We start from the raw sequence: 26,374 nt of genomic DNA, 5'->3' as shown, positions 1-26,374 counted from the left end.
GTTTAAGGATTCCAGCTCAGTGACAGCAGTTCCTACAGTAATATCTGACCTACAGAGAAGTGCAACCACAGAGCTCTTGAGGGATGATGGTGCTAGTCTCACAAATTTATTTCTCACTGTTCTGGTAAAAGCTGCATCCTCTGGACATTCCTGGGGTGTAAGAGCAGGCTTTGCATGATAAATCCACTCTAACATCCCAATCTCTCTAAGCCTCTGGATCCCCTCATCTACATTATACCAGGGCAGTTCTGGCATTTCAACCTCAGGTAATGTTGGCCACCTTTTGATCCATGTTTCAACCAATCACCCAAACAAGCTGTTAACACCTTTTCTAACTGCTCTAGCTATAACATTGAATGCAGAATCTCTGCTTAGTGGGCCCATATCAATAAATTCAGCCTGATCCAGCCTTATATTCCTCCCACCATTATCCCACACTCTCAAAATCCATTGCCACACATATTCCCCTGATTTCTGTCTATATAAATTGGAAAACTCACACAGTTCTTCTGGAGTATAACGTACCTCCTCATGTGTGATACTTTGTACCTCACCTTTAGGGGCCTGTTGGGACTTTAGTCTAGTTATAGGTCTAGAAGAAATGAGGGGTGGTGGGGGTGGGTCATGAAAAGAATTAGAAATATCTTCCAAGCCATTTGCTTCAGGGCTTTCATTTGCAGTTTCATCTGGTGAAACAGGATTAATAACTCTAGGGCTAATCCCTTCAGGAGGAGGTTGGGTGGCCAACTCCTCAAGGCAGGGTGGAGGTGGGGCGGCTATGTCCTCAGGGCAGACTATTACAGGGTTATCTAAAGAAGGCTCAGCATGGTCTAGGGTTTCAACCTCACCCCCAACATCATTATCAATCCATATGTCACCATCCCATTTTTCAGGGTCCCACTCCTTTCCAATCAATGCCCTCACTTTAACGGCAGACACCATGCAAGACTGAGATTTCAGTTTACGTTGTAAAGTTGCTACTCTAACAATAAGATTCTGAGTCTGATTTTCAGAGATCTCAAGTCTACGGCTACAGGAAATAAAATTTTCCTTCAGGATACTCATAGAAACCTCTACATCTTTCAGACGGCACTTAAGCTTCTTGTTTGAAGCCTTAAGCCCATCCCTTTCACCCTTTAATGTAGACAGTGTATCTAACAACAACCAACCAACATCTCTATAACTCTTATTCCTACAAAACTCTGTAAAGGTGTCAAAAACATTATCCCCCAGAGTCTGGCTTCGTACAAGCGAAGCATTAGGAGAATCGAATGATGATATTTTGACTATCTCCTTTGCCAACTCAGTCCATGGATTGGGAGTGTCATTCTGATTACGGGAATCAGAGTCCTTAGTGTCTCTGAGCCCAGTCAGAGTAGAAAACCATTCATAAAAACCCATTTTTAAGATTCTGTTCCTTAAGAACCACTCCCGGTACCAAGATGTATTAGTCAGGGTTCTCTAGAGAAACAGAACCAACAGGGAACACTTGCAAATATAAAATTTATGAAAGTGTCTCACGTGACCGTAGGAACGCAGAGTCCAAAATCCACAGGGCAGGCTGCGAAGCCGATGACTCCAATGGATGGCCTGGACGAACTCCGCAGGAGAGGCTCACCAGCCAAAGCAGGAATGAAACCTGTCTCCTCTGAGTCCTCCTTAAAAGGCTTCCCATGATTGGATTTAGCATCACTAATTGCAGAAGACACTCCCCTTTGGCTGATTACAAATGGAATCAGCTGTGGATGTAGCTGACGTGATCATGACCTAATCCTATGAAATGTCCTCATTGCAACAGACAGGCCAGCACTTGCCCAATCAGATGAACAGGTACCACAACTTGGCCAAGTTGACACCTGTCCCTAACCATGACACATATGATCCAGCAATTTCATTCTTAGGTATTTATTCAAGGGGCACGAATACACCCATATCCATACAAAGATTCATTAGAAGAATGCTCACTTACTCACAGAAGCTTTATTCATAATAGCACCAACATGGGAAACAACCCAATGCCCACTGATAGATAAATGGATAAACAGATTGGGGTTATTTCACACAATGAAATACCACTCAGCAATAAGAACAAAATACTCCAACACACGATTACATGGATGACTCTCAAAAACATTTCATGTGTCTAATGGATTTTCATGACTGTTATGTTTCATTGTGAATTTCAGCTGTTGGCATTATAAAGAGTCCTTTGATGTACCTTTGGGCTTGGATTCTAGTTTGCCTGATATATTTTTGTTTTCTGTATTTGTTTGGTATACCTTTGCCCATTCTTTTATTTTTAATCTTTCTGACCCATTTCTTATATAATTCTTATTTTAAAAATATATCTTGTTCTAAAATTGAGTGTGGTAAAAAATGTACAACCATGTGATGATACTGTGAACCACTGTACAGTTTGGATGGATTGTATGATATGTGAATACATCTCAATAAAATTTCAGAAAAGAAAATAAAATGTCATGTTAAAGAAGGCAGATATAAAATAATGCATGCTATATGACTGTATTTATATTAAGTTTAAAAGGATGCTATTGGATTAGGTAATTAGGAAGTTACAATGTGCCTTAGAGGAAACGTTTCAGGAAAGTTATAGAAACAGAAGCCATATTTTACAGGGCTAGTGTGCTGGTTTGAAAGGATGTATGTCCCCTAGAAAAGCCATGTTTTAATCAAAATCTCATTTCATAAAGGCAGAATAATCCCTATTCAATACTATATGTTTGAAACTGTAATCAGATCATCTCCCTGGAGATGTGATTTAATCAAGAGTGGTTATTAAACTGGATTAGGTGACGACATATCTCCACCCATTTGGGTGGGTCTTAATAAATTTCTGGAGTCCTATAAAAGAGGAAACATTTTAGAGAATGAAGGAGCTTCGGAGAGAGCAGAGAATGCTGCAGCACCATGAAGCAGAGTCCACAGCCAGCGACCTTTGGAGATGAAGAAAGAAAACGCCTCCCGGGGAGCTTCATGAAACCGGAAGCCAGGAGAGAAAGCTAGCAGATGATGCCGTGGTCGCCATGTGCCCTTCCAGCCGAGAGAGAAGCCCTGACTGTGTTCACCATGTGCCTTCTCACATGAGAGAGAAACCCTGAACTTCATTGGCCTTCTTGAATCAAGGTATCTTTCCCTGGATGCCTTTGATTAGACGTTTCTATAGACTTGCTTTAACTGGGACATTTTCTTGGCCTTAGAACTGTAAACTAGCAACTTCTTAAATTCCCCTTTTTAAAAGCCATTCCGTTTCTGGTATATTGCATTCTGGGAGCTAGCAAACCAAAACAGCTAGGGAGGGATGAATGGTGAGGACAAAGAGGATCACGTTCTGGGGTCAGCAAATGAAAGCCCACAACGGCATTTTTCTGTACAGTCTGAGAGCTAAAATCAGTTTTTACATTTTTCAAGGGTTGTCAAAGAAGATAGAAGATAATGCAATAGAAACCACATGTGGACCACAAAGCCTTTTACAGAAACTTGATTAGTTCCCTGTCTTAGTTTTCCATTTATAAAACAAATTTCATAGGATGGATTGGCTTAAACAATGGGAACTGACTGGCTCATGCTTTGGGGCCTAGGAGAAGCCCCAAGCCAAGGAGTCAGCAAGGTGATGCTTCCTCCCAGAAGAAGCCTGGCATTCTGGGGCTGGCTGCTGGTGATCCTTGATCCTTGGCTTTTCTGTCACATGCAATCCATATGATGATATCCTCTCCTTTCTCTTCTGGCTTCCACTAATTTCCAGTTTCTGGTCATTCTTATGGCTTTCTCCCTGTGTCCTTCCCTATTCATCCTCCAGTAACAGGACTAAGATCCAAACTGATTCAGCTGGCCACACCTTAACTAAAAAACTGTATCTTCAAAAATTCTTATTTACAATGGATGCACACTCAGGAATGGATTAAGATTAAGAACACTTTTTTCTGGGGTACAAATTTCCACATATCCCACCCATAATGTTGACTTTCCTCCCACATTTGGCAATAAAGTGAAACAAAGAAAGTGATGGCATAAGTGGCTTAAGGATTGTGTATAAATAAGCTGAAGTGTTCTCAAGAAGAAAGCCTGAAGACTTCCAGAGAAGATGGCGGCTTAGTAAGACACGTGGGTCTTAGTTCCTCCTCCAGAACAGCAACTAAAGAAACAGAAACAATACGAAACAGCTCCTGGAGCCACTACAGAGACCAAAAACACAGCGTACCCCATTCTGGAACGGCTGAATGGGCAGGGAGAATCCGCTGCGGTGAGATACCGAGGGGCGCAGGTTTTCCCGGCTGGGGCGGCTGGTGACTGGGGTCCCTTCCACACACGTGGCTCCCCGGTCTGACTGGGAACGTTGGATAGCGGGGCCCTCCCGCCACGCTTGGCGTCTCGGGCCAGCTGGGCAATTTGGACCGGCACTCCCCCAAGCCACGGCGGCCGGCGACCCCCCTCCACACGCGGTTTCCCGGGCCGACTATGAAATTCGGATTGGCAAGTTAAAGGAGCCACAGCATCTTTTACTGGTGGGACCCGCAGACAGACGAGCGCCACGAGCGCCACCTACTGGGCAGGAAAAGAAAAACAGAGCCCAGAGATTTCACAGAAAAACCTTTCAACCAGCCGGGTCCCACACCCAGGGAAATCTGATCAAATGCCCAGACACCAGCAGAAAATAATGGATGACGCTCGGAAAATTGAAGATATGGCCCAGTCAAAGGAACAAACCAATAGTTCAAATGAGATACAGGAGCTGAGACAACTAATGCTGAATATACGAACAGAAATGGAAAAACTCTTCAAAAACGAAATTGATAAATTGAGGGAGGACATGAAGAAGACATGGGCTGAAAAAAAAGAAGAAATAGAATATCTGAAAAAACAAATCACAGAACTTATGGGAGTGAAGGACAAAGAAGAAAAAATGGAAAAAACAATGGATACCTACAATGGTAGATCTAAAGAGACAGAAGCTACAATTAGTGAACTGGAGGATGGAACATCTGAATTCCAAAAAGAAACAGAAACTATAGGGAAAAGAATGGAAAAACTTGAGCAGGGGATCAGGGAACTGAATGATAATATGAAGCGCACAAATATACGTGTTGTGGGTGTCCCAGAAGGAGAAGAGAAAGGAAAAGGAGGAGAAAAACTAATGGAAGAAATTATCACTGAAAATTTCCCAACTCTTATGAAAGACCTAAATTTACAGATCCAAGAAGTGCAGCGCACCCCAAAGAGAATAGACCCAAATAGGCATTCTCCAAGACACTTACTAGTTAGAATGTCAGAGGTCAAAGAGAAAGAGAGGATCTTGAAAGCAGCAAGAGAAAAACAATCTGTCACATACAAGGGAAACCCAATAAGACTATGTGTAGATTTCTCAGCAGAAACCATGGAAGCTAGAAGACAGTGGGATGATATATTTAAATTACTAAAAGAGAAAAACTGCCAACCAAGACTTCTATATCCAGCAAAATTGTCCTTCAAAAATGAAGGAGAAATTAAAACATTTATAGACAAAAAGTCACTGAGAGAATTTGTGACCAAGAGACCAGCTCTGCAAGAAATACTAAAGGGAGCACTAGAGTCAGATACGAAAAGACAGAAGAGAGAGGTATGGAGTAAAGTGTAGAAAGAAGGAAAATCAGATATGATATATATAATACAAAAGCCAAAATGGTAGAGGAAAAGATTATCCAAACAGTAATAACACTAAAAGTTAATGGACTGAATTTCCCAATCAAAAGACATAGACTGGCAGAATGGATTACGACCCAGCAATACCACTGCTAGGTATCTACTCAAAGGACTTAAGGGCAAAGACACAGACGGACATTTGCACACCAGTGTTTATAGCAGCATTATCTACAATTGCAAAGAGATGGAAACAGCCAAAATGTCCATCAACAGACGAGTGGCTAAACAAACTGTGGCGTATACCTACGATGGAATATTATGCAGCTTTAAGACAGACTAAACTTATGAAGCATGTAATAACATGGATGGACCTAGAGAACATTATGCTGAGTGAGTCTAGCCAAAAACTAAAGAACAAATACTGTATGGTCCCACTGATGTGAACCGACATTCGAGAATCAGCTTGGAATATATCATTGGTAACAGAGACCAGCAGGAATTAGAAACAGGGTAAGATAATGGGTAATTGGAGCTGAAGGGATACAGACTGTGCAACAGGACTAGATACAAAAACTCAAAAATGGACAGCATAATAATACCTAAGTGTAATGTAACTATGTTGGAACACTGAATGAAGTTGCACCTGAAATATAGTTTTTTGTTTGTTTGTTTGTTTGTATCTTTTGTTTTTATTTTTTTTCTTTTTCCTTTATATATATATATATATATATATTATTAGTATTATTATTTTAATTCTCTTCTCTATATTAACATTCTATATCTTTTTCTGCTGTTTTGCTAGTTCTTTTCCTAAATCGATGCAAATGTACTAAGAAATGATGATCATACATCTATGTGATGATACTAAGAATTACTGAGTGCATGTGTAGAATGGAATGATTTCTAAATGTTGTGTTAATTTCTTTTCTTTTTTTTGATTAATAAAAAAAAATTTAAAAAAAAAGGAAAGCCTGAAGATAAAAAATATATGGGAGTCATGAATACAACAACAGAGTTTAGAATAGGTGGGATGGATGAAATATGAGTAGATATGAGTTACCCTTAAAATAAGAAAGGTATTTCTCTGAAACAGATGGACAGAATGAAAGAAGAAAAGTCTCAAATTTTAAGGTGAGGAGAGAATCAGCACAAGCTCATATCAGAGGTCTGCCTACTTCACAGAGGAGCAGACTATGAGGGAATCTCATGAGGCCTGCCTGGCCACTCTATCCCAAACCCTAAATCCTCCCCAACAAGGTCAGTCCCTACAACCTGGCTTGGCTTTGTCTCTTTCCCAGAAAACTCATCACCTAACACTACAAATCTGGTGCTTACTGTCTTTTCTACTCCACTAGAATGCACACTCCGTGAGGGCAGACATCTTTGTCTGGAGGCTCGCGTCAGTGCTAACTGGACTGGGGTGCTCCTGGGGGGTTTACACAAGTGGAGACATAATCAAATTGATGTTTTAAAAGGACCAAGATGCCAACAGGAGACTGGATCTAGCCACCAGGAGGAATGTAATTGTGAGGCTTCATAGGGATGAACAAATGGATTTATCAAAAAGTGTTCTGAAAAATGAAGGCCCAGCCAAGGTGGGTTTATAGCGTTGCTAGCAAGTACCAAATGCTTGTGAAAAGGAAAAAAAAGGTGACCATCAGGATTGGGGCCAGAGAACTGGCAAGGAAAAGTATGATCCCATGACACTACTGCAAAGAACTGAAATAGACACATGAGGATGCCATCAAAATGGCAATACCTTGTATCCTGGCTGGGACAGTGAGACAAAGCTTCATAGGGCACTGAAAACTGTCCTGCTAAAGGTTCAGGTGACATACAATACATGAGTCCCCAACTTGAAACACTTTGCTGAATCACTATTCTTGGAGAGAGTTTCATTTGATAGAAGATAATGGTACATGGAGAGATTCAAATACATGGATGCATCAAGCTAGAAGATAGTGCTGTTTTTCCGCCAGGAGTTTAAACACACATGTATGGTGAAGCCAATCTTGCCATGGGAGCTCCTTTGTGCCTAGCAGATATTCTCCCACTGCCAAACCCATTTCTGTGACAACTGTGAGTTACTGAGTACAAAATAAGGAAACAAGGGAACATAGACATGGAAAAGAATAGAGTCACCAAAGTCATGGTAAAAAGTACGCACTTACCTATAAGCATTAATATAATCTTTCCTGTGTTCTAGAAGAAAATCCCTCAGTTTGCCAATGTGAGAAATCTAAAATAAAAAGAAAACAGTTTAAATAGACAAGACAGATATCATTCATAATCATAAGTTTTAAATTAATGCAGAATAGAATATGGGATGCAGGAAGATTTTGAAGCTACAAACTGGCAACTCTGGTTTCACCCTTCAGCAACAATGTTGTGTGACTTTGGGACGGTCTCTCCTCAACCCTGGACTTGGGTTTCCTATGGGCTTAGTCACTGTGACTGGTGGTATCAGGAATGGACGACCTCTGCAGAACAGAAAGATGAAATGGGATCCTATGGGTCTAGTAACTACACAGTGCATGTTCAAGAAAGGTTAATTCCTTCCTTTACGTCTCTTATATCTAATTTTTTACAGTTATTATTATATAATTAGGTCCAAATAGACAAGCATTCCTTCTTCTAAGTGTTCTGAGGGACTGGCTTTAAGCCTGGAGCTGTCAGGTTTACTAATAGGGCCCAAGTGGAGCAGCAGAGTTAAAGCAAAGCTCCATCTTATCTAGGGTCTCCTTCCATGGAGGAACAAAAAGAATACAAAAGGACAAAAGGTTATATTTGTAATAGCTGATTTTTATTATAATAGAAACCTGCTTAAAGCACGTATCATGCTTTTTGAGTCCCATGGAGGTAGGGGCTGAAAAATTCATAAAAAGGAGGCAGAAGGGCCAGCAGGATAAAAGAGAGGTAGGAATTAGCTGAGGCTCATCGTTGACAGAGACAAGTTTGTTTCCAGAAGGAGAGAATGAGAACTCAGCTGAGTGGCTGCTTCTGTCTGTTACCACACACGACTTACACAGGTTTCCTACTAGTGCCCTTTGTACTTATTACAAACACACGTAGCCCCAGCCTTGAAAGGGCTGCTAAACTTTCATCATTTCTACAAAAGTTTTTTCTGTTAAGGCCAACCCAGGCTAAAGTTCACTTTGCTCTGAACTTAAAAGAACCTATTTATACCACCCACATGGCACCCAATTATACACTGCCATGTATTCTGGACTTTTTATAAACACATTCCTCTGTTACTGAAATTCTGAACTATGTGAGGAAAGGGTGCACACTGTTTTCACCACATTCTGAGCACAAAAAGAAGCACATGAAGGGATCGAGAAATATTTGTGGAGTATATGTATAAACACACAAAAAAAGCATTATCACAAAAGAAACTCCAGCACTTGTTTGAAGATTGGTCAATAGGTGTTCAGTTAAATTATACAGAGCCTAGACTCATAATATTCCAGGAAAATACTTTAAGACATTTCAGGAGCATGAATTGAAGAAAAAATTAAGTATGACCACAATAATTGTTTATTTACGAAAGAACAATCATTTATTGCAAGCTGTTATATCCCTGACCCTAGGAAGTACTTTCAGTCATACTCTCTACCATGGTGGGCATTGACATGATTTTCTTGTTAACCAGTTTGAAAAACTGAACCTCACAGAAGCTAAAAGATGTATTCAAAGTTACACATGTAGTATATGGTAGAGCTCAGATTCGAACCAGGGCTGCCTGAGTTCAAGTTGAGCATGTTTCTAGGTCACCACTGCTGCATTCTGCCCACTCCTATTCTTACTTTGTGGTTAAGGTTGTAACTCTGACTTGAAGTCTGCTGGGAAAAAAATTAAGAGATGTTGAAACAAGGTGTTCACTTTGTCACATGCAAGATTTGACCAAGTTAACTCCCCTGTTAAAATACTCTCAAAAGTTTCCACCCCTAACCCCAACCCCCCTGTCTACCATGCATCAGAAATTCAACTGCCTTTAGGAACCAGTCAAACAACATAAAAGAGTAAAGCAAGTGATGGGCACAACACATTTGGCAGTGGTGAATTCTGATCTAAAATGCACACAGCCAACTGAAGCAGCTCTGCCGGCTGAATTTGTTGATGGCTGGCCAACCTGTAACCTCAGGGCTGAGCTCAAGTCCAATTCCTGAACACAGCACTCAAAGTCCTTCACAATTCAATCCCGAAGTCCTGCCATGGGGCTTCCCATTACTCACATACCCATGCGGTTTTCCCTCTCCCTGAACACCCTACCTATCATTCTCTCCACGGCAAATTATTCCTCCTCTTTTGAGATCTGAGTCCAATGCCCCTTCTTTTCCTCCCCATTTCTACTCTATACTCCCAGGCACAGACAATACTCATGTACTCATAAAATTTTGCACATGTATCTCCCCCAGCCCCTATTATTCCTTTGTAATGACAACAATGACCAGCTCACAAACTGATTTCCCTCCAGTAGACTGCAAGCTCCTAATAGGTAGAGAGCCCTCTCTCTTTCTCCAGGGCTTGTCAGGTACAGTTCCTGGCACCACAAAGAGCTTTAAAAACTTTTGCTAAATTTGAATAAATAGTGGATGCTGAATAATCCAAAAGGATTATATCTCCTGGAGGGCAAAATAATGGTCCTCTCCCTTACCCCAAATCAGTTCAGAAAATTTCCACAGAAATCTCCAAACCTGGCCATCTCAAAGCACTAAATTATTTTAAATAAAGTGACCGTACACATATCTCCCATCTTCAGTGACAATCCCATGTATTCAGGATTGAATCCCCTACAAAAGACATGCCCAGGTCCTGACTCACGGTCCTGTGGATGTGAACCCATTGTAAGGAGGACCTTTGAAGATGTTATTAGTTAAGGTGTGCCCAAACTGAATGAGGGAGGGCCTTAATCCAGCGCGGATTAAGTCTTCATAAACAAAGGAAATTAGACACAGACAGAGAAGCCACCAGGAGCAGCCAGAAGCCGGAAGTCAAGGGAACCCAGAAAAGCAAGCACAGGAAGCTGCCATGTGCATTGCCATGTGACAGAAAAGACAAGGAACCCCAAAGATCATCAACAGCCAGGAAATAACAACCCTGGGAGGAAACCACCTTCTAGTCTCTGAAACCCTGAGACAGTAAATTCCTGTTGTTAAGCCAGCCCATCATGTGGTATTTGTTTTAGTAGCCAAGAAACTAAAACTCCTCACAGTTTCACACTTTTAGTGAGGCCGAGTAGTTGCATACTTTGAATTTTTAATATTTCCACATATAGTACTAATTTTAAGAGTCACCAATATGATACAGTAGGAACATGCATATACCTGAAGAAAATGCTTTTCACTTCTAAAAGGAGACTGTTTCAGTTTAAGTTTGATAAGGAAATTAGAGTCAAATGATATTTCTCCATAAGAAGAACGGGGTAGGGAAAACGATGCAGGAGGAGGAAAGGAGTCACTGGGAAAGTCCCTGCGGGCATATGGGTGACAAGAGTCAAGAGACAAGGGTCAAAAACCTGGAGTGCTCTGGGGGCTGACCTCATGCAGCAAGGCATCTCACAGGCTTGGAGGGAAAAGGGAGGTAGCCTCTGTGACTAATGCACTGATGAAAAGGGAGTCGATCCTCCCAGGGTGGACAGTCTTCCATTTCATTAATGGTCCATAAAAAATGGAAAGGTTTTTATGACAATGTGCTGTGGTTTGGATCATATTGCCATATCCTATAAATATGCCTCTAACAGAGAAGATGGTTATGGAAAAATAGAGAATTCTTTATTTCTAACATGAACTTTGTGGTTTAAAGTAAGAATTAAACTGTAGCCAATAGAAGAAAGGAAAAAAGGAAAGGAATCTAACATTTATTTATTATCTTCTCTGGGCCAGTCACTTCAAGTTGGTTTTGCATTTAATTCATACAACCTCTCTGTGGAAAGAGACGTTTTTATTAATGGAAAGAAATCAAAGCCCCTGAGAGGTGAGTTTACCAACAGAGCTGGTCAAGAACCCCTAATTATGCTGAACTAATACGGACTCCCTCAAAATGTTCAATTAGTAAATACACCGGGGTTTTCTAGTTTTATTTGGTAGTACGTCATTTTAATGTCTACTTGCCTTTATTCTACTGGCTGAAAACTCATTTAATGATATTAAGAAATTACATAAGATAATGGTTTTTGACTTTCTATTTTTAAAAAGTCCTTATCTTTTAGAGATATGAATGGAACAATTTACAAATGAAATTATATAATGCCCAGGATTTTGTTTCAAAAGAACATCAGAAGGAGGGTGGTAACAGATTAAACAGGACTGGTCATGAGTTGATAATTGTTGATGATGGGTTCATGGGGGTTCCTTAACTATTCTGTCTGCTCGAGTATTTATTTGAAATTTTCCATAGAAAATTATTTTAAAAATCTTCCATTTAGTACTTTCTTCTTTTAGCATTTTAGTCATTTTGGGATACAGATTTTCTGTCACTAAACTAGTAATAATTCACACTTGAACCAACAACTAAATCCCTCCCACAATCTCTAGCTACTATATTACTAAGGGTTTGCAAGCTTTGCTTCAAGTTCCATCTAACAGGGTCAACTGCCAATAAAAACAAACCGTAAACCTTCACTGAGTGTTTACTATAAGCCAAGAAGTGTTTCAAGAGCTCTGCATGCATTATCTCATCCAGTCTTCCAGTAACCCCATGAAAGAGTTAATATTACCATGACTGTTTTATAGATGAGAAAACAGAATCAAAGTGGGCAGTTTGCTCAGGCACACATTCGGGCGGAACCTGAAGTGTACCCAGGCAGTCTAAGTATCAAGTTTCAATTCTTAAGTACCAAGTTTAAACATGGATTCTTGGTAGGTGACTATTAGTTTTCCAGTATTGGGTTCACAAGGAGGATGGCTGAGAAACTGAAAAAAACAATCCGGGTAAACATCATCAGACTGTTCTTTCATTCTTGAATTTATATTCACGACGGCACTATGCACTTGACTCTCCCCAACAGTGACTACTGTTTTCTGAGTGCCAGCCTGTGTGTGCGAGCACTGTACAGATTGCTTGGCATGTGCACTGTCATTGCTGTGCCCATACAACAATCCTATGAATTAGAATTAGACATATGCCTCACTCCATTTAATAAACATTGAAACCAAAGCCTGAGCAAGGTCTCAAGGCTAACAGGTAGCAGAATGCGGATTTAATCACAGGCTTATCTGACTCAATGACTATGTTATTTATTCTATATTATACTGTCAGAAGACTAATACACTGTTAATATTTAACTTAATTAAGTTTGAATTTTTCTTCATAAAAATTTAAGATGAGCTTCATGTGATAGCATTGTGCATACTGATTAAAAAATTGAAAAAAATTCTTGGGTTCTAACCCTTGTCTTGCCACTGACTGATGAAGAGACCCCTTCCTGCCCACTCATGCGTCTGGCAGAGGGATTCCAACTAGACCAATAGTCCTGGCCGATGTCCCAACCCTTCACTCACTCTATGCAGAGGGAAAGGAGTGACGTCTCTGGTCTATGATTTGGAGAAGAGACTGAGACGGTATGTTATGGCCTGTGTTCCACCCACATTTGGCCATAAATGTAAAGCCAGGTTCTCCATTGGCTTTTTCTTGTTCTGACTCTTGTATTTCCCTTTCAGGTGGTTCCAAAGTTGGGCTGGGAAGAAAGGAATATTATTTACAAGCTCCCCTAAACACTTAACTGTTGCCAACTGAAATTCTGAGCAAGTTGCTTAATCTCCTTGGGCTTTACTACAAAGAGAGAGGGGTAAAAACAATTTTTTTAAAATAGTAATAGCAGAAGTTACTAGCCAACTTTTATTGAGTGCATACTATGTAGGAGGCATCAATCTGAATGCTATGCATTAATTATCTCATCTACTCCTCAGAATAACCCCACGGGGTAGGTACCATTATTATCCCATTTTACAGATAAGAAGACATCGAGGCTTTAAGAACTTACTAACTGCAATACATTTAGTTTAAATGGTTCAAATCTAGACTGTCTAACTCCCACCAAGTGTCTACAGGCCTTCAGGCTCTGCAAGCCCATCCACAAATATGACCCTGCTGTCTCGCATTAGTGTGGTAACTCTCTGCAGCTCACTTTCACCAGTGGTGTGGAGGGTATGTATTGGGATCAAAAGTATCCACTTCTGCGATGATTATTTCAACCTAAAAGCACTGTTGCCAGCTATGGGACAGCACAAAGCTAACAGCCACACTCCATGATCTGTCTTCATTAGGCTGACGCTCAACCAAACAAGATATTTAAACTATATTCTAACACTATGGGTGTTCATCTGCCTCATCCCTTTCTTCCTCTGAAGATAAATCGAGTTTGCCTTTAAGTGAGTGAATTTTAATAAGGCTAATTCTAAAAATCATCAAAACCCTGAAGTTCTCCACACAACTGAGCTATCACCAAAGCACACAGATTACAAAACAGTACATGCAATATGGGACTTATACTGGATGCATTTGACAGGGGGGAAGAAAAAGAACACTCTCTCCCTTTACCTGTCTTTAGGCACATAAAGATTTTACCAAGAGAGACCAAACAAAAACAAAAACACCCCAAGATGGGAACAGTGGCACCCAGTGCCATCTGGCCCCACAGGGGAATCAGAAACAAGTTTACTGACATGGACGTTTCCCCAAAAGCAGATTGTGCCGTGGGAGGAAGTGAGGTTACACAAAGAGAGTACTGTGTGATTCACTTCTGTAGACACATGTACATATCTTCAGCTGTATAAAGAGGGATTTCAAAAACTGCTGATCAAAATTTTCATTGTTATTTCTGGATAGTTTTTCTTTCTTCTTAATACTTTTAATGTACTTTAAAATTTTCCACAATTTATATGTATAATCTTTGTAATCTATTAAAAAATATATACTTTTGTACTTGGGCAGGCACCGGAAATCGAACCCAGGTCTCTGGCATGGCAGGCAAGAACTCTGCCTCTGAGCCACCACTATCTGCCCCCAAAATGTTTTTAAACAAACAAAAAGGCATATCATCCCACATACTTCCCTACTAAAACTGTTCCTTGGCTCCCCAGTACCCACCAGATCAAGTCCAATTCCTAAAGCCCGAGACCCCCAGAGCCCTAGCAGGAGGCTCCTGCTGGCATCCACAGATTCACACCCTCCCTAACTTCTCACCCCTCCCCAGGTTTACTCCCACTCACAGGGCTCTGCTCAGGTATTACACCGCCTACAAGTCTGCTCTGTCATCTCCTGCTCAGGTGCAGGGGCCCTCTTCGAAGCACATCTCTTTCAGAGCTGTCACTACTTTGTTCTGAAACATCCTCATGTCTATCTGACATGAACTTCCCAGGTACAGTGCCTAGCCCAGAGTGGTTCCTCAATGATTATTTAATGCTCCAAACTGATGTTTATCCTTCAAGAATTACTAGAACGTAAAATAAACTAAAAACCTAGTAAGTTGGCTACATCACGTTATTGACCAGAGGGCAACACAATTACTACAGCAATAGGATTACCCAGGAGCTCACTTAAAGATAGAGTATTTTTCCCAAGTGCTTTTTAAATTTCTCTAGTTCTTTCTTCTTCATGTGGTCTCAAAGATTAATATAGGTTAATTAATAAAGGTTAACTGTTCTGAGCAGTCTGATGCTGAAATGACATTGTTTTAAAATACACATGTGCACTGTGGATGTGTCCGAGAAGACCTTAAAGCACTGCATGCCCTCTAGGAGGTTTGACACAAAAGGAGCTCAAAAGCCGGCTGCCATCTGCCATCCCAGGCGGCAGGCCCAGCTTTGTGTATGTGTCACCCACAGAACAGCCCTGCTAGCTGTTCGTTCCTGGATGTTTTTGTATAGTACCCAAAGCGAGAGAAACTGTAAGACAAAATCCCTGGTACAAATGGTGGGACTCTTCTCAAAGGACAACTGCATTTTAACTATACGAAGAGTTCAAAACAGTTGACAAGTGTCCTTTGCTGATCACAGCAGTGGTTTGACTTGCCAGCCACCTCCCCCCTCCCCCTGAACGACAGGAATTCTGTTCTTCTGGCACTCCCAACACTCCCAACAAAGGCCTGATTGATTAAGAAACACTAAGTACCGATTTGCAGAACTTGCCTGTGCAAGAAACAAGCATTGTTCAAGATTAAAGAGACTCCACTACGTCCCTCTGGCATACTGTAAAAAGTTCCCTGTAACACAAAATCATTATTTTTTTCATTCAATCAGTGGACACAGCTTGCTGTTCAGTTTAGTATACAGCCAAAGGCATAGCCAAAACCACCACCGTTGTATAAATGTTTGCCAACTACTTATAGGCTAAAATGATTTTCATAAGGATCATGTTCCAAGTTTAATTTGGAGGCCTACTAACTAAATTTCAAATTCACTCTTTCTTAGTTGAAAAGTGCATCAGTACCAATTACAGCTAAAATTGAGAGCCAACCCTATGGAAGGCTCCAACCCTGCCAAAGTCACAGTGGAGGCTGTGTGCATCCTTCAGGCCTGTGGAAGGGAAGCTCCCCAGTGCATATGCACTCACAAAAAGCCTGGCACTGCCACCAGCATTCCACTGGTGGCATGGGCCACAGCAGCAATTTTACTAAGGAATGATTAAATATAAAAATTGCTTCTTTCTTGCTTTCTCCTTTTCTTTCCACAATGATTTAGTAAGCAAGTACTATGGGCTTGGCCTACTTCCCAGCCTATCCTTACCCCTGATTTCCACCAACTGCCCTTCCATGAATAAAGGGCACTGGGGGGGCTGACAGCAATAGTGAAGCTTCTGGCTACATTCCTTCCCAGCCTCACATAAGCGCCTAAAGCCTCTCTCCCTGAAGCAATATCCTCCTGGGCTTCCAAGATACCACTCTCTCCAAGTTCTCTTCTTAAACCTCTTATGATTTTCCTTGCCTTCATTCATTGGCTCTTCCTCCTCTGCTAACCTCTGAAACTTCTCTTAAGTTCAGACTTTGTCCTTTTCTCTTCTCCACACATTCTTGCTAATAAGCACACTCATTCCCGCCAACAGCTTCCTATATTACCTACACAAAATGCACCCCAGCACATCTCCCCACTGTCACAAATGACTGTGTCCAACTCTCTCCTGGACCTGCCACTGGAGGATCCCTAATACTTTAGGAGCAACATGTCCCAAATCACTGAACCAGTCACTTCTTAGCCTTCCCATTAGAAAGGTCAAGATTTCTCTTTTTCATTCCATGAAGAAAATGAGCCATCTAATCCTGTCCACTCAACTTGTTAAACACCTGCCAAAGCCATTCCAAAGGAACTGACTCACTGACCACCTTCTCTACCTATGCTCCCTATACACTCCCTATACATGCTGAGTCTTCCCCTGGCCAAGCCTCCTCTTTTATGCCACTTTGGCAGCTGCACTTCTTTCTACTAGGAATGTCTTCTTTCCTATTGGCCACAATTTCTACTCAGATGGCCTGGGCCATTTGTGGAGAAATTTGTGTAAGGGCTTAATAAATGTTAGCTGAATATGTAAAGTGTTCTAAAGAAAACTAATCAGTAGCTTAATAACCTATTCTGGATTTTATTGCTAACCAACCTTACTGGATAGTAGGGCCCAGAATTCCATAAATGTTTTTAAAGGGAGGGAAGCTAGGAGGGAGGAGAGCAAGGAAGGGAGGAGTGGGGGAAAAGGAGGTGAGAAGAGAAGATGAGAAGAGAAGAGAGACAGAGAGGAGAGTGGAGGAAGGCATGTGAAAGGAAACAGTATGATTTTTTCTAGTTCCAGTCTTCAACTTTCATTTCACACTCTCCATGTGGCAGACAATAGGGCTGGTTAAACGGAGCGGACAAGAGCAATTACATTAGTTGGAATGAATGTAGTGGTCTAATTTCTGATATTAAACTAACTTTCTCACCTACTGAAAAACACTGCATCTTTGTAATATTAAGCCCTATCCTCTTTAAAGAAATTGAGATTAAAAAAATAAAATCCTAGATGCTTAGTTTCAACAACAATGAAAGGAATCAAATATTATTTCAAAAGTTGAGTGGCAACCCATGGTGGGAAATAGGGGAACTTAAAGCACCACTGCAACCTGTTCAAAAACAGATCTAGAACTCTTTTATCTTGAAGAAAAGCAAACACCTATCATGGACTTAACCTTTTTCTCCTCCTCATTTCCTCTCGCCCCAACTTTCTCTTTTCATCTCATTCTCTCTGCCTGTCTTCATCATAGCGACTTTTTCATTCCTGTTCCATTAGCTCCCCAAAGGCCATTTATCTGGCAACGAATGCATTCCCTCCATCTGCAAAGCTGTCACCACTCCTGGTTTATCTGAGCTTTCTGTATGACAAACACAAGCTTGATGGTACAGAGGATAAAACAAGTAAGCATCTTCCTTCCTGGATTCTCAAGATAGAAAGGTGCCTAGGCCAGATTCACCTGCTTTGCTTGAAGTGCATGAGTGGTAAAGAGCCCATTTTCTTTCACAGGCCAGCTGTTACCCTTTAAACACTATAAAGTTCTTTTTCCCTCTAAGTCAAATTCAGCTACTGTGTTCCCTCAACCTGAGTCTTCTCTCTTCTCCAAGTTAAAATTCCCAATCCCTTCAAGAATACTTTACACGAAATACATTTGTGGCATCTGGCATTACTTATTACTCTCCTCTGCATGTAGCAATTTATGGGCCTCAAAAATCAAATGTGGTTCTCCAAATGGACTCAACTCTGTTGGCCAGAAATACAGAGGAGACCAGAACCACAGCTTTCCTTGCTCTAGCTGCTGGGCTTCAGTTAATGCCACCAAGAACATGATCACTATCACGTCACTGAGTTAAGCTGACTTTATATCAACTAAAATGACTCTTCCATGAGTGCTGTTGAAAGACATCTTCATTATACTCATATTTTCTTCTGGCCTCCTGTCATTTGCAATTCTGATCATTCTGCATTCAAGACAATCTTAACTAAAAATCATTGATTTAAAAAATGGGATGGAACTAGGGCTGGCAAAGAAGCTGTGGCTATAGACTCCTCCTTGTGGAAAAGCAGCTCAAACAGTCAGAGATCCACCTCACAGTCCAGATAATTATCCCACTCAGAAAACACTTCATTCTCAAAGATATCATAAGAGACTCTGCTGAATGCCTCCTGACATCAGAAGATCTCCTCACCTGGAGCCAAGCAACCTGATCCAAAAGTGCACAAGAAGGTTGGGAGACTTGTGCTGCCAAAATCTATGCTGGCTAACCCTGATCACTTTCTTTTCTGTGTTCTCGGAACTTGTTCTTTCATTTGTTCATTTGACAAATATGTAAGGCCCAGTACGAGCAAGGCACATTAGGGGAAGGAAATGAAAAGAGGAAGAGAGGAAGGGAGGAGGGGGAACAGAAATGGGGAGGATCAACCTAAGGGCCTGGCATGGCTTTACACTGCTTTCCGGATCCAATCCAAACTGTCTTGTCTCGAGGATGTACAGAGTGTGTGTGTGCGTGCATGTGTGTGCGCGCGCGCCCATGTAGTGTGTATATGTGTATGGCATTCTTCCCAGGCTCAGTAATATAAATGTGGACTAATGACTCACAGAGACCTGTGTTCATATCTCATCTGTCTCAGTTTGCCAGGACTGCTATAAAAAATACCACATATTGTTTGGCTTAATTATTGTCTCACAGTTATGGAGGCTACAAGTTCAAAATCAAGGTATGGCAGGTCATGCTTTCTTCAAAGTCTGCAGAGTTCTGGTGGTGGCTCACTGGCAATCATGTCTGCCTCTACTAGTCACTGCCTGCTCAGTGTCTGGGTCATCTAGACTTCCTCTCACTGCAAGGACTACAGTCATATTGGATTAAGGTTCACTCTGCTTCAAATCGGCTTCCTTTTTTCGGATCGTCAAAGTTCACAGCCATAGGACCAGGAGTTAGGACTTAAACATGTCTTCAGAGGGGTGTGATTCAATCTTCAACACTGTCTCTCTTATAGTGATACAGCCTCATGCAAATTAGTTAACCTTTTTGAACTTTAATCTCCTGATCTATAAAAACGAGATAATAACTTGAAAGTAACCATAAGCTGTCAATGAAAACTTTGTAACAAATATGACATTGTGTCTGCACACAGAAGGTGCTCCAACATTCTAAATTTCCTCTCCTTCTTCCCCCTGATTATCGTCTAGGTGTCACCTCGGAGGCAAGGCCAGCCTGCATGGTGGACTGCCATGAGGGCAGTGGGAGGAAGAAGAGATAAAGGGACCATGTTAAAGGCCTATGACCTAGAAGGTCATTCACGAAATCACAGAGCTGACAAGTAGAGTAGAAAGCTACAGAATTAGGAGAAGAATAATCGAAACTAGATTTTGCACAAAACTAGGGGCAAAAGTACAGATGGAGGATAGGTGGTGTTAATATCAGCAGCTAACATTTAGTGAATGCTTACTGTATGCTAGGTGCTATCCTAGGAACTTCACATATATCAAAAATTTAAGCCTCACACCCACCCTAGAAGGCAGACCTAGAGAGAGATAAACAAGCTGCCCCAGGTTATATAGCTAGATAGTGATGATGACAATTTCACTCTAGACAGCCTGGCTGTAGACTGTCTGCCCTCAACTGCCTTGACAGAAATGGGAAACCCCTACTTTCTCCTAGCAAGGTCAGAAGAAAGAGCAAAGTGGGTGTAGCTGAGGCAATTTGATGAGGGCTCAATTCCATAATGGCTGGGCATTTGGAAAAGTCTTTCTTGGAAGCAGTTTGGGAACAGCTCACGTGGGCACAGAAGCTCCTAAAAAGAGGTATCCCCCAGGGGCTCCTCACCATCACACCTGACATCGAGCTTATGCTTCGTGGGCAAGGTATATTTACCTTCGGCACACACAGCCAAAACTCTGCTTGAATGATCTTTTGGTAAGCCACACTGGATTCTAACATACCCTCCTGGAATAGACTGCTGTTTCCTCAGCGGTGCCCCAGAGGAAGTGACGGGTCTGAGTTTAAGAGCCATTATGAAATGAAAATACATGTTCTTGGGTGCAAGACTCTCAGGCCAGGAGGGAAGATACTCTTACTGGAAGAGAGAAGCACTAGGGAAATAAAACCAATGAAAGGGACCATCAACTCACACCCACTTCATATCCACTACAGGGCACACATGCACATTCTGAGTGCAAGGGCATGTGGGACAACAGGCACTGTTTAAATAGGGAGGTATTTTTTCTGTCAAGCACACCGAGCTGACCTATAAGTTGACTTTCTATATCATGCGCCTCCGTGAGAAGCTTTCTCATCATTCCCTCCACCCCCATGCAACTTCAGAGCTTTTCTCTGCTTCGAATGCCTTCTTCTTCAATGCAGGTACTTTCCTCTTCCAAAGAGGAACAGTCTTTTAAGGCATCACCAGCTTTTTTCATACAGTTTTTCCCACTGGTGGTCTATCTCTATTTTGCTCTCTTAGAAAGCATAACCTGCTTCCCAGAAGGTGCAGTGAAACAGTCAATACCCAGGCAGGGAGGTGGGGACCCAGCTTCCAGGCATACAGCAACCCTGAGCCAGTGATATGACCTCAGAACCTCTTCTCTGTGCCTCAATTCCTTACCGGAATGTTACAAAGGTTAAGCAAGAAGATACGCAAGCTTCTTTTCAGTTCAAAAACTCCCAGGTAAGTTTTTTCTAGATCAGAGCCAACCTGAATGTTCCTTATGACCAAACCCTGCAGATTTTGCTCCACGACTTTCATACTTTCCAAAATTTCAAACATGAGCCTAAGGCTCCCTGTGCTTGGGATCTTCACTTGTTAATGCTATCTGACCTGGGCCATTCAGTAATAAGACCATGTAAGAAATCAGAAATATGCATAATTATTCACAAGTCAATAAGGTGTAAGAAAAACAGACACTAAAAGAACTACTGTGACAATTTGTTCTAGGTAACTAATTTGTACGTATAATAAATGTTGGGTAACTATGAACCAAAATGATAAAAGCAAACAGATAGTACTTGCTGCATGCCAAGGTGAGTTCTAAGAATTTTTATATTTTACTCTATTTAATCCTCATTATGAACTAGTTAGTGGTGGACCTGGATTTGAAACTTGGGCGCCTATGCCAGAACTTGTACTTTTAATCTTACTTGCTCTTATTATTCTTCTGAACTTTGACAAGAATGGTGAGAGGAAATCATTCTATTTATATTTGAGCTCTTCAAATTAATATCTCAATTCTTTCCTTAAAATTATTTATTTTAAATAACAAATAGTGTAAAATTCTCATTTGAGTTTTATTTTCGAGGAGGGGTTATGGTATTCATTTCTCTAGTGGCCTTACAAAAAAACTAGTCATAAACATCTAAAGTACAGATCTTGACCATTTTATGGAGCACACATGCCTTTGAGATTATGATAAAAGCTATGATCTGATCCGTCCTCTACCCACAACTCCCCCCCTTAAAAAAAGCATATTCACAGAAGCAAAAAAATGTTCTGCCTACTATTTGGAGCTTCAGCGGCTCTGGGCTCACCAGAGCTCAGGTTAAGTACCTCTGATCATAAATCATGGTTCAACAAACAAACAAGCGCACAAAGGAGAGTACAACCTTTCTGTCGACATCATCCACACAAGGAAGTACTTCCAGCTCAGATGCTAGAGACAACTGCTAGCAGGCAGGGGTGGGGGGGTGAGGGTGTCTGCATGGCAACATTAATCTGCCACCAGGGGATCAGGAAGGGGAGTCTGAGGCCTACAGGGGTTGGAGAAAGTACACCGTGAGAGCTATCCACAGCTGTCTGTCTTACAACAGGCAGAAAAGAGAGAGATGGAAGAGAACCTTCAAGAACAATGCTAACTATAAATATTTAGTGTTTACTATATGCAGGCACAGGCATGGTTGACCTCATTTAATCAATAAAGGAGGAGAAAACAGATGAGGAAACTGAGGCCTAGGGCAATTAAATAACTTGTTCAAGTTCATACAGCTAGCAAGTAGAAAAGCCAGGATCCCTATTGTATGCTGACTCCACAGCCCCTGCTCTTAACTTCTTCACACTATGCTGCCAATAATTTATGACCTGCAGTTTATAATCAGGAGCAACTCCCCCTTTTATGAGCTGAACAGGTCACCTGCAGGGTATAAAGTTTGTGGGAGAAAACAGGTTTTACCTGTTTTCTATGCATCACCCTTATTATTAAGGTTAAACATGTGCACCTGAAAACATAAAACCCCAAAAGACTGAATACTGCCCCACTGACATTTTAAAAAACAAACAAAAGAATGATCTTTTTGCTTGAATTGTAGCATCAGCCATAAGAAAAGAATGCTTGTGAAGACAGCAAGGACCAGCAGACACATCTCCCACAGTGGGAAAACCACTAGGAGAATGGAGAGACCACAACTGCTCCCAATACCATTCTCCTGGAATTCAAGTCTGGTACGAATTAAGAACCAGGAACAACATAAAAACTCACATGTCCATAAGCCAAGGGCAAGCAAGAGTTGTACCAGGGTAGACTAATTCCCGTGATTTTCTCATCAGCACAGCAAGCACAGTTCCCAACCACTAGGTGGTGCTCTCTTCCACTGTTCCTCGTGAAAAGCACAGTACATCAAAATGACAACAGCCTGGCTTTAAGATGATTTGTCTCTTGAGGATATACATTTGGTTTAAGTTTCCACTGCAAAGTTAAAGTTCTTAAGATAGGTCATGCAGATCAATTGCTCCTGTAATACGAAACTCAAAAGAGCAAGTAATATCTAAACAAGGGGAGGGGGTGGCCCTGAGCTTATAGGGTTCTCTAAAAGCCAGGAGACAGCCTGGCTACTTCTAATCTCATCATCAAAACTGCTACCTTGTTGGGTTTCTGCTTCACATCAGCAAAGGGAATAGTGAAAGCAACTGCAAGCAGTACAAAGGAAGAGCATGAATCCAACTTACACACTGCCTGACAGATGCCAATAATTTACACACAACAGAAAACACTGGTAACATTTAAAACCCCAAAGTATGAGTGTGTTGCTCTATTAAGAAATACTTTCCTTTTAGTACAAATTAAAGCAAAGGAATGAATGTTCACTTTAACTTTAAGCAATGTGAATGAGGGTTTGGTAACAAGATACACAGACTTGCCTCCGAAACCATCTTTCGATTGAGTGAAGGGGAATAAAACGCAGAACATGTCAGCCTTAACCAACAGTCTGAATGCTCAAATTCCATGCAAAATCCAGGGCCTTGTTTCATCATTTCTGTCTCAAAAAATGTAGATTCCTTTTCCTCATTATGGTCTTCTTCAAAGTTAATAAGGCAGGAAACTTAAAATTACTTCTGCACACACACACACACAAAGGCAGAAAACATTTTTTCAAAGAATACATTAAAAAAACATTCTAATATTCTCTTTGCTTAAGAAAAAACTAAATGTAAAATTTAACAGTTTCTAGGATTTAATAAAATTGTAGAAAATTGCTAACTGCTAAGTTTGACAAAATGAAGACTTGTCTGACAAAAACTGTTACTGAAATGTTCAAAATAAAACTAAAATAACTCATTCCTAATACAACATTTGCTAGAGGGAAAAATCTCCGTGTAAACAATTAGAACAGTAATGGTCAGATCTTGATTTTTAGAATCAAGTTACATCTTCTCTTTCTACTTTTATTTTACATTACTGTTTTATTAAGACCTCAAAAATGTTAGGTCCTGTGTTGAAACTATATTCAGAACTCAGTTTGAAAGTAAAACTAGTATTTGTAATTATAATCCTTTTAAACAGTTTTTCAAATCATTATGTAAACCATTTTAAACACAAAACACACAAAAAAATTTACATTCTTATTGTCACAGCAACAAATTTCAGTGAAAATCACATATTAATTTGTAAGCAATGAAACTGTCATCAAAATTTAACAATAACTGACCCCCCCAACATACACCCATTTTTACACGTTTTGTACAGAAGAGAGGAAAATAAAACTTTACAGTGTTCAAGAAATCCTTCACAAAGTCTACAATATTAGTCAGTATCTGATCAAAATGTTAGCATGCCTACTGTTTCAAAATGCCTATATAAAACTGGTAAGAGTGATAGCTTTCTACCCTTAGAGTGTCACAATTAAGAAACTGACAAATTTCCCCAAGATTTAAAGTATAGGCAATTGAATAAAATGCCATTTGCAGTGAGATTTAAAACAAATGTCAGATTAAAATTTTATTTTTATTTATACTCTATATTGTGATATATTTCAATACTTAAACCAAGTTTTTTCCTCCACACAAAAGAGAGAATCTTTGTACATGCTGAAATTAAATGCATTTTTTAATAGATAGCTTTCATTTTATTGGAAACTAACATGTATTTTTTAATGGAATCTATAAATAAATACATAATTTCTGTTCCCATAATTAGAAAGGGGCATTTTGGGGAACTTCTGTAACAATCACTAAGGTTCTTCAAAGAAAAAAAAAAAAACTTCACCCATGTCAAAGAATTCATATTTAACCCTTATTTTAAATTATAGCAACAACCTTTGTTCCAAATCCATATAAATCACTGTTCTCTCTGAAAATGAGTTTTTGGAGAAAACTTATTAAATGTTACATCTGACTTTAATAAAGTTTCCCAATTTGCTTTTGCATGTTTATTATCAAACTCTAATCATGACTTTCCCAAACTTATTTATACTTTCACACAAACTTCCAAAGTCTTCCCAACTTAAATAAAAACCCACAAAAACTGTGGGAAATGTTTCACTTCAAAGATAAAAGAAAATTGGTCCAATGTACATATGCAATAATCAGTGTTTACTTTTGTTGCTCAAACATTCAGCTCACAGCACTTTCAATATATGCATTCAACTTAATTTTCTTGTCTCTTAAAAAAAAAAAGAGGAAAAGTAGTTTTCTTTTCTCTGTTTTGCTCTCAAAATATAAACTCATTTAATGCAAAGCATTCCTGCATCAGGCATGTTTTAAAATACAAGCACAGCTAGTCTCAACAGCATTCTTATTACATAAAAAAATGCCGTTTCTTTCAGCACTTCAGTCTGAACATCCTATAAATATAATTTCACTTTTCCTAGTAAAATGAGAATATTTCACCAAATAAGGCCCAATCATAATTTTAGTAAATGAAAGAGTAAAGAAATGATACCATAAGTCGAAAAGAGGATGAGTATTCATTTTGTTTATTAATATAGGTTTTTTCCCCCTTTCAATTTCTGTACTGTAGATTTTGCACTACATTTATTAAAATACGACAAACCTTCAACCTGGAAGCAATTTACCAGTTAACATTACCTACTGAAAGAGGATGTATACGGTGGGTAAGTGAAACCTTAGGATCTATACTGCTCTTGTTCGAAGGTGCTCAGGAAACTGGGCTACGCACATTTGAAAAATAATCACTGAGAACAGTCTAAAGGGTAACTCTGATATATTTAATCCACAAACCAAGGGATGCCATTTAATTTTAGAGACAGAAATTTGCCTCTCAAAGGAGATCTAAGACATTATATAGTATACAAGAGAAAGGTAATAAAGCAAAAAGAAATAGTTACTGATAGAATGAACATACTTTAAAGTTTATTATGACTGACAACAGAAAAGGTTTTTTTTTACCATTAAAAAAAAAAGGTCTCCAGAAAACAGATTCTGGTTTTGAAGTATTCACACGCTAGTTCCCCCACCATGAATCCCAGTTCATTTTTTAAAATGAAGTCTATTTCCTGTAATTTCAGATATTTTAGCATACAATTATTTTATA

The 26,374-nt window shown here is 40.2% G+C and overlaps 1 protein-coding gene across 5 annotated transcripts in view; it reads right to left on the bottom strand.

The window, feature by feature from the left end:
- Window positions 1-26,374, bottom strand: part of STX18 (syntaxin 18) — a 143,258-nt gene that overhangs the window by 66,958 nt on the left and 49,926 nt on the right. For 4 of the 5 annotated variants that reach the window (XM_077136374.1, XM_077136370.1, XM_077136373.1 and 1 more), the window contains one exon: window positions 7,809-7,876. In XM_077136374.1, the coding sequence (XP_076992489.1) occupies window positions 7,809-7,876 (68 nt within the window). Of the gene's footprint in view, window positions 1-7,808; window positions 7,877-7,990; window positions 8,330-26,374 lie in introns of those variants that run through there. The other variant, XM_077136372.1, reaches the window with a different exon arrangement.

This window comes from Tamandua tetradactyla, chromosome 19 (assembly GCF_023851605.1).
Source record: "Tamandua tetradactyla isolate mTamTet1 chromosome 19, mTamTet1.pri, whole genome shotgun sequence".
Lineage (NCBI taxonomy): Eukaryota > Metazoa > Chordata > Mammalia > Pilosa > Myrmecophagidae > Tamandua > Tamandua tetradactyla.
Note: the sequence above shows the minus strand (reverse complement) of the source record. Positions and strands in the feature narration are given on the sequence as shown.